General features: G+C 38.5%; 1 protein-coding gene across 1 annotated transcript in view; it reads left to right on the top strand.

Annotated features, from left to right (window-relative positions):
* The window catches only part of LOC117951942 (hemicentin-1-like), a 119,445-nt gene that overhangs the window by 91,596 nt on the left and 18,211 nt on the right, over positions 1-9,638 (top strand). The window contains exons 25-26 of the mRNA XM_034883948.1: positions 7,319-7,582; positions 8,221-8,484. Coding sequence (XP_034739839.1) covers positions 7,319-7,582; positions 8,221-8,484 — 528 coding nt within the window. The remainder of the gene's footprint in view (positions 1-7,318; positions 7,583-8,220; positions 8,485-9,638) is intronic.

Raw genomic sequence — 9,638 nt, 5'->3', positions numbered from 1 at the left:
TAAACAAAAACAGAAAAGGTCTCTATTCTCCTTTCTGTGTCTCACCCTTTTCTCAACTCATTTTCTTATCCCCTCCTAGGATAAGAGAAGAGAGAGGGAGAAAAAAAAAAAAAAAAGCATCGGAGCTGAACGGACCAGTGTAGCAAAAAAGAACGCTCATAAGATTGATATGCATTTTACTCTGCCAATTGGCGACCCAATAAAACGGGTCTGCGACCCATTTTGGGTCCGACCCTAAGTTTGGGAAACATTGCTCTGGAGTATCTCTCAAATAACAGGCTAATGGCAATATGTATGGAGATAGAACAGTGACAGTGACCTGTGGTATTGAAAATAAAATTTGGCATTGAAACAAGAAATTTTGGCATATGCTACTGATAGCTTGACTTGCAAGTTTGTACTCTCCAATCTCGGTAAAACCATAAAATGGCACACCACAAAGTGACCCAAATTAAAAACAACTGCAAGCAAATTATGACAGGGTCCAATCCTCCTCGTGTAAGTTGGCCCCGACTCGAACCCAATAGCGTAACAGTGGAGAGACAAAGCTCAGAAAATATCAAAAGGTGTGTGTTGCAAGGTTTGTGGTACATTGACATTGCAAATATCCCATTAACATTGATGGGGTGGAAGGGCCAAAACTGGTCTACGTTGACTACAGTGCCCCTTGATGGCCGATCTTCACCAAATTTGGCAGAGAACCTCCGAGTGGCTTGCTGAACAAGTATCAGTTACAACTACCAGAACAAGTACAAGTTTCACGTTGATAGAAATGACTACAGCAGAGATATTGCAATCGCAAATGTCCCATTCACATGCATAGAGTACTTGGCCAATAGACAAACAATGATTATAGCGCCCCCTAATGGCCGAGCTTCACCAAATTTGGTACAGGGCAATGTAGTGTGAAATATCTGGAGATGCTACGTGCCAAGTATTGTAAAAAAAATAGGTTTTGACAAATCATAAAAGTATACGAGGAAATGGGCGTGTCCTACATAAGGAGATTCAGTTGGATTTAGTTAAATGTGCAATAGATTGTTTGGGAGTTATAGGGCCAAATGCATTTTTTTCTCCTACACTTGTGTAAAAATCTTTTTTAAATAAAAATATTAGCAAAAACAATAGGGTTCAACAGCCCGGCTGTGTAAAATATACGGCTCTGGTAGATGTTTGTGATTGGTCATGCTGTGCAAACACCACTTCTTTAATGTGAACGTACGCGTCGCTGGATTGGGAAACCCTGACTTGTTTAAACTAGTTGTTAACCAGCGTCGGGACACAGCTTATGCGGGACCGCAGGCCATGTTAATCTGTATTCGTAGTACTGACCTCTGCTGTGAGTTTAACTGCAGCAGCGAGCAGATTTGTTGTCCTCCTTCTCTCTGTGTCAGGTGCTGTATATCTACAGTTACATTCATTCTTTAAAAGAGGGATTCTGGGGAAATGTGGGACTGAAGGTCACATGTGGATATAAGTTGATCAGAGTTGTGTGAAAGGCAAATTTCCAAGAAATGCTGCAATTGTTGGTTTGCTGTAGTATTGTGGAAACTCACAAGATGTTATCAGTTTTGATTGTTTTGGGTCACTTATCAGCAGGATCTTCTCGTGTGTTGGCCAGCATCTCTGTCTTTTGTCATTTGCATGAAGTAACTGTGTGCTAGGCTCTTTTACATGCTGTAAACAGAGACTATTGTGCTCATTAAGACAATAACAAAATCAGCCTTTTATCACCTTAAGAATATATCAAGGGTTAAAGGACTTATGTGTCAACAGGATTTGGAAAAACTTGTCCATGTGTCTTAATGTTTTTATTTTTAACTGTCTATTCATGTGTTTATCGCTTTTTAATGCTTATGACACTTGTGTTTTATGGTTTTATGGTTAGGGTTTTATACAGAGAAAGACAGAGGAAGAGAGACTCGAAGGGTAGCACTTTAAAGAAAAAGTGTTAACGGTAGTGTCAAAAATAGGCACGAAAGGCAGCACTAGATTGGGTTAATGAGTGTGAAGAAGAGTCCAAGGAGACGAAAGGTAAAGGCTCTAAAAATAGAGTCGTGAAGGGTAGTGACACTGAGGGTGATTACAAAAGGTAGCACTAACATGGGCTAATTAGTGTGGAGGTAGCCTCAAGTGGGTTAGGGTTAGGGGTTGGGGGGTTAGGGTTAGGGTTTTATCGGTCTTAATGTTTTTATTTTGAACAGTTTGTACTTGTGTTTTATCTGTTTAACTTATTTTGTGTAAAGCACATTTTGTGTGTTATGTTTGTGCTATACAAATAAAGCTTCCTTGCCTTGTCTTGCCTTTCATTCAGACCTCGTTCCCTCCTCACTCTGTGAAAACATTTTAATGTTTAAGCTCAAAACCCTTGTTTAAAAAATGACCGCTCACTTTTATCACGCTTTTATCAAGCTTTTATCACGCTTTTATCACGCTTTTAACACGTATTGTAGGGCATCTATGCACACAGTTTGTCTAACAGATCTACCTAAACAAGCCATCGTCATTAAAAATACTTTTTAATTTGTTTTATTACATGTCCATGTTTAGTTAACACTAATTAAAAGAAAAAATTAGATCTCTCAGTGTTCTGCATTTCTCTGAAAAAAGAAGCAACCTGACCGCAGAGAGAACAGAGAAGAGACATACCAAGAAAAAACAATGATGTCATTTTCCATCCCCCTCTTGTGGTTAATACTTTTCATTCTGTTCAATGTAACTAACTCAAAGGTCAAAGGTCCAATACATTCCTGGTCCGTCCCTACACCTGCAGACTGGGTGACATCCTGTCTCAGTCTCATAGAGATGACTGTCTGTCTGTTTTTCTCTTCTCTTTATGAACGCTCTTTTCTGCTGTCGGTGGGATGTTGGGGGCGAAACAGGTTTTCTAACAGCAACCGGTCAATATTAGTTTCTTACTCTCTTTTTTGAAGTTTAAAGTTTGTAAAACAACACATCATTATGGTGTTGAGGTTGTAAGCTCTTCATGCATATTAATGATCAAAAGAGGAAGGAAATGTAGTCTTTATTAGCCTCATATCTGTCTTCTGCTCACTGACAGCAGAGGAGAGGCATCTTCAAAGTCGACGTCCGTCTTCATTGTGAGTAGAAACAGTTTATTGATTCGTTTATTGATGCTGTATACCTCCTGTGTACATTATTTTATCTGCTGACATGTTTTATTGTCTCACCCAGAGAGATGAGAGGAGCAGAGATGAGTTTAACTTCAGCAGCGAGTGGATTTGTTGTCTTCCTTCTCTCTGTGTCAGGTACTGTATATCTACAGTTACATTCATTCTTTGAAAGAGAGGAAAACTTCCAGAAACGCAACAAATATTAGTTTTGTTTACAGTTATGGAAACATGCCAGACAGTCTCAGTTTTGTTTGTTGTGTTAATTGGACAGTATCTTTTAATTTTAATGAAGTAACTGTGTGCTAAGCACTTTTACATGCTGTAAACAGAGAATATTGTGGCTTTTATTCAGACCTGTTCCCTCCTCACTCTCTTCTTCCTACTTCCTTCTGTACGCTCAGACTTCAGTGTTCTGCATTTCTTGTTAGTTTTCACACTCAGTATCAACCTGACTTCAGAGTGAACAGAGAGGAAACTAACCAAGAAATGTGCAGACTCATACTAATTATTATCCCTGAATCTGTTTTATGTATATTAATATACATCATCTCTTCAACTTTTAATATAGTTAACTTTTCCTTTGAGTTTAGACCTCTCTTTGCCTGTTCATTCTGGTTTCATTCTGAAATAACTTGAAACAAATCATTGTTAACAGGAGCTGGAAAATGCCTGAAAGAGGAACTTAAAACACATGTGTTATGTATAATTCTGCTCTAACCTAAAACAATCTGTAAAATGTATTCATATGTTTTTGTTGACACGTAAGAAGAATATCTCAGGCTTATTTTTGAAAAACTTTTTTTTCTTAAGAAGTAAAAGAAAATCCAGAAGTAACACATGTCTCAACTATGATAAAATAGGATAAAACCTGATGAAATTCTAAATAGGTGTATAAGTTAGACAGATGCATGCTTTTTATGACTTTTTTTAATGGCTGCAGATAATTGGTCTGATTATTGAGGATTATGAAGCTTGTCACGGTAACCTTTCCCTAGATCACGTTGGTAGAATGATCACTTTGTCTTATTAACTGATTGTTAGTAGAAGTTATTAATTCATGCTGCTTCCTGATGTGCTCTGTGCTCCAGTGATACAGGGTCAGTATGGCTGGGGGGTGACTTACACCTCTACTCACATCTGTGCTGTTAAAGGATCAACAGTGGACATAACCTGCAGCTACACATACCCATCCTGGGGGAAAGACAGTACTACTACAGTTAAGACAAAGTTATGGTTTACTAAAATGAATAATAATGAACCTGTAGATCTGATAACTGACTCAGAATATTCAGGTCGTGTGCAGTACAGTGATAATAAGAAGATCTGCACTCTGAGAATCTCAGACCTGAGAGAGAGAGACTCAGCTGTGTACAAGTTCATGTTCACAACAAACCAAGAAGGAGGAAGATATACTGGTCATCCTGGAGTCACTCTGTCTGTCACAGGTAACATTTCATTATCTTAATATTTAATAAATGACTTGAAAAGTTACTTACATTTGGGTGTGTTGTGAAAGGTCAGTCTAAAATGAACTTATTTTTATTATGATTATGATTACTATTATTATTATTCAGGTCTCACAGTGCAGGTGAGCAGATTACAGGTCTACCAGTCCTCTTACTGGGCAGAGGTGAAGTGTCAGAGCAGTTGTCCTCTACCTGATCATCCTTCCTACGTCTGGTACAAGAATGGACAGAACATTGAGGGACAAACATCTGATTCTTATTCAGCCTTCTTGGATCCTGTAGACAACTTATCCTGTGCTGTAAGAGGACATGAGGACTTCCCCTCTCCTTCAGTGTGTGAGTTAACTTCCAGTCTTCCTCTGACATAACACCATCTGGTGGAGCCTGAACTACATGGAACTCAGTGGTATTTGGTGATCGGTACAATTAAATGAAAGCCTACTCTTATCAATTATCTCTTATTTCACTATGAAGCTGTAAAACAACAGCTCAAACTAGACATTTAGCAAAGCAAGATGTGTCCATATGTCTCTTCTCCTTCTTGAGTCTTTTCTTTTAAATGTATTCTTTCTTCTGGTAAATTTACAAAACAAGTTCTCAAGTCCTGAATAATTACGAGTTATCAGTGTTAGAAGATCTGTCCGATCACGTTTCTTTGAGGAAGTGATGATGTCAGAAAATGTCACAGGAGGAAAATCATTTCTGACTCATTTTCATTATTTAATGCCTTCATGTATCTTATTAACCAGCAGAGGGCATCAGTAGACATGACGGTGTCCAAACACACTGAACACCAATCATTTCCTTGTTTACTTCACTGAGTCAGTAACTGTATCAAACTAGTTACCATGGTAACAGGACACCATCGTTTCTACAATCTGAGTTTCTAATACAGAAGGAAGTGAACTTTAACAGCCCACTTTGTGTTTCTATGGACTAGTGTTGATTTAAATATCTTCCACTTTAAAAACAAATTCATCTTGGAATTAAATGTTAAATGTCTCTTTGTCTCTAGGTTTTTATTGTGTAGTCATTCCAGTCTTAAGCCTTCAACATGCTTTTAAAGTCGTCTTCTCTCCCAGTGATCTTCCATGTCAGAGGCTCAGTGATCGGCTTCTTAGAACATGAAACATGAGGTGGTCAGATGTAATGTGATAAAGTAAATGAACAGCTTTTTTTGCCTAATTATTTTACGTATGTCTTATTAGATCATGTGTATGTATACAAAACATATTTATTTTTGTCCTTTTGGACATTTTTGTGTGTTTTGTTCTGCACTCTTGCCTAAATTCTTAAGTTGTTGTCCATTATCCCGTCCTCTTTCAGTCACTGTTTTCTGATTTATACATGTCTGGAGACAGTAACTTTTATATAAAAATCAACACATTTATACAAAAAGAATAAAATTTATATTTCTTTAATAATCGTTTATTAATTTATCAAAATAGAGCATCAAATGTTCTAGAGAGAATTGAGATGGATCTAAGTATTGATTAGTTTTCCCAACCCTAGAGTTCCTTAAAGCTGCGTTACCTTTCATTACTAAGCAACACTTTACCCCCTTTGAGCTTCTCCATGTTTGTGTTCACTGTGTCTTAAAACAGAAATGACATAAGTCATACTTTTTTATGCAGTTTTAAACTCCTGGTATTATAAACATGAGATACCAGAGAAACATTTCCACTTTAGTGCCAAGTAATTTTGTTCGGAATATTTGTCATCTAGGAAGTTTTCATATAGAAGAACCTCCTGAGTCTGATTGGGCTTCCTGATGTGCTCTGTGTTGCAGTGATACAGGGTCAGGGTAGATGGGGGGTGACTTACCCCTCCCCTCAGATCTGTGCCTTCAAGGGATCAACTGTGGAAATGCTTTGCACCTACACATACCCATCCACAATGAATCATCAGACTACTGAGGTGGAAACAAGATTATGGTTTACTAAAGGGAGTAATAATGCACCGGTGGATCTGAAAAAAGATCCAGACTACACAGGTCGTGTAAAGTATTTCTTTCATAACGACGGCTGCACTCTGAGAATCTCAAACCTGAGAGAGAGTGATTCTGTGGAGTACAAGTTCAGGTTCATAACAAACCATGGTGGTTTCACTGGAAGTCCTGGAGTCACTTTGTCTGTTACAGGTAATATTTTCATTGGAATATATTGTTTTTCTTGTTAATCTTTTGTCTCACTGTTTGGATGCATGTGCTGAAATGATTTAGTTTGAAATTACATTTCTTTTCTATCGTTCCAGACTTCCAGGTGCAGGTGACAAGATCATTGACCCAGGCCGAGCTGAGGTGTCACAACAGCTGTAATATTAATATTCCTTTATATGTCTGGTTCAATAATGGACAGAAAATGTATGGAGGAAGATCTCTCAGAGTCTCTGTTGAAGATAACAACAGCTATTACAACAGCTATTCCTGTGCTGTTACAGGATATGAAGATCACAGATCTCCTCCAGTGTGTGAGTTACTCCAGTGTCACTAATAAAAGAGCAAACTTAGAAAACTATAAACATTAAAGCGAGAAACTCCAGACATTATGTGTAATAGTTTAGCTTATATTCAGTCACTCATTCAAGTTTTATATTAACAAGAACGTGATATCAACGTGCACATTTTCTCCTCACCAGATGACCCACTGTATTATTCATGAAATAAATGATTTTCTGTATAGTGACTTGTTATGTGTCTCTGTACATGTTCTCCTCCAGATGGTCCAAAGCGTCCCTCTGTGTCAGTGAGTCCCTCTGCTGAGATAGTGGAGGGCAGGTCAGTGACTCTGACCTGTAGCAGTGATGCTAACCCAGCAACTAACTACACCTGGTACAAGGAGAATGTAAAGGTCAAACCTCCCAGAGCAGGACCACAGCTCGTCTTCAGCTCCATCCTGTCCTCTGACTCTGGACAGTATTACTGTAGAGCTGAGAACAAGTTGGGGAGGAGGACATCTAAATCCATCTCTATTAATGTGAAATGTGAGTAAAACAGCTCTATTTAAAAAAAACTACAACAGCATATAGCTAGTGACTGTCTGAATTTGTAGGCGTACTTTTCTGATCATTCCTGTTTTTTTCGGCTCAGTCTCGTTCACATTGACAGCTGTAGGTCAGTGAACAGCACTGGGTGAGGAAAAGGTCCGTTTCTAGTCGCTGTTGGCATCAGTTTGATTTCTCAGAACAAAACTACTCTATGATTTGTCATAATTTTAATGTTTTCACACATCTCACCACACCCTTTCACCAGGACATTTAATTAGTGTGTATAATTGTACAGTATTAGGAGAGTTTTTATTACTGTATAACTGGAGATGTTAGCGATTCATCTGAAGGATTCAGTCATGTAACAGTTAATCTGTCTGTTTATTAAGAGTTCACACATAGGAATAAACTTTGCCACATCATTCTGTTAGTTAACAGACGGTGTGATGTTTTACTTCTCTGTATGGTTAACAGTAATCTGCCTTTAGTGATCAAAATATAACACACAGTAGCAACCAAATGTCAGTATGTACTCACTTGTCTGCTCTACATTGTTCGTGATACAAGTGATTTTCAATAAAGAAATATACTGTACATTTTTTATTTAATATGTCTTTACAAATTTTGTCCCACAGATGGTCCAAAGCGTCTCTCTGTGTCAGTGAGTCCCTCTGCTGAGATAGTGGAGGGCAGGTCAGTGACTCTGACCTGTAGCAGTGATGCTAACCCAGCAGCTATCTACACCTGGTACAAGGAGAATGTAAAGGTCAAACCTCCCAGAGAAGGACCACAGCTCGTCTTCAGCTCCATCCTGTCCTCTGACTCTGGACAGTATTACTGTAGAGCTGAGAACGAGCTGGGGACGAAGACATCTCCATACACATCTGTTGATGTGAAATGTGAGTGAAACGGCTCATTTGATAACAGCAAATTGATTGACACGCAAACACACACACACACACACACACACACACACACACACACACACACACAAGCACACACTTTTACACCACAATTAATAATGAAAGGTCATTATCTTTTCCAGATGCTCCAAAGGTTGTCTCCCTGTCTCTGACTCCCACTGGGGACATCAGGGAGAACAGTAGAGTGACTCTGACCTGTAGCAGTGATGCTAACCCAGCAGCTACTTATAACTGGTACAAGAATGGTAAACCAGCAGCTACTTATACCTGGTACAACAATGGTAACCCTCGTAATAAAAATACACAGCTCGTCTTCAGCTCCATCAAGTCCTCTGACTCTGGACAGTATTACTGTGTTGCTGAAAACAAGTTGGGGAGGAAGACATCTAAATCCATCTCTATTGATGTGAAATGTGAGTAAAACAGCTCTATTTAAAAAAAACAATTTTTCTGTCCTCTGACTCTGGACAGTATTACTGTACAGCTGAGAACAAGCTGGGGACGAAGACATCTCAATACAAATCTATTGATGTGAAATGTGAGTGAAACGGCTCATTAATTAAGAAAAAATTGATTGACACACACACACACACACACACACACACACACACACACACAGTAATGTTGTAAAATAAAAGCTCACACAGGAAATGTAGCCTCACAACATCTGTCAACATGTCCCGCGTCTGTTTAAAATATGTCCTTGTGTCTTTCTTTGACACTTCTCTTCGTTGAAATGTGTTATTCAGCAATCTTGACCCTTCATGTCAGATGTAAAACATGTCATGGGTAAAGGTTTTAACTTCCATTTTTTATTCTGGTCCTTTCACAAAACATGACTGAAAAGAATGAATCTGTCCAATCACGTTTCTTTGAGGAAGTGATGATGTCAGAAAATGTCACAGGAGGAAAATCATTTCTGACTCAATTTTAATATTTAATGCCTTCATGTATCTTTTTTACCAGCAGAGGGCATTAGTAGACAGTAGACGGTGTCCAAACACACTGAACACCAATCATTTCCTGTTTTACTTCACTGCCTCCGTTACTGTATCAAACTACACTCACCGGCCACTTTATTAGGTACACCTGTCCAACTGCTCGTTAACACTTAATTTCTAAGCAGCCAA

Source organism: Etheostoma cragini, chromosome 2 (assembly GCF_013103735.1).
Source record: "Etheostoma cragini isolate CJK2018 chromosome 2, CSU_Ecrag_1.0, whole genome shotgun sequence".
Classification (NCBI taxonomy): Eukaryota; Metazoa; Chordata; class Actinopteri; order Perciformes; family Percidae; genus Etheostoma; species Etheostoma cragini.
The sequence above is the reverse complement of the archived record's forward strand: the minus strand, read 5'-3'. Positions and strand labels throughout refer to the sequence as shown.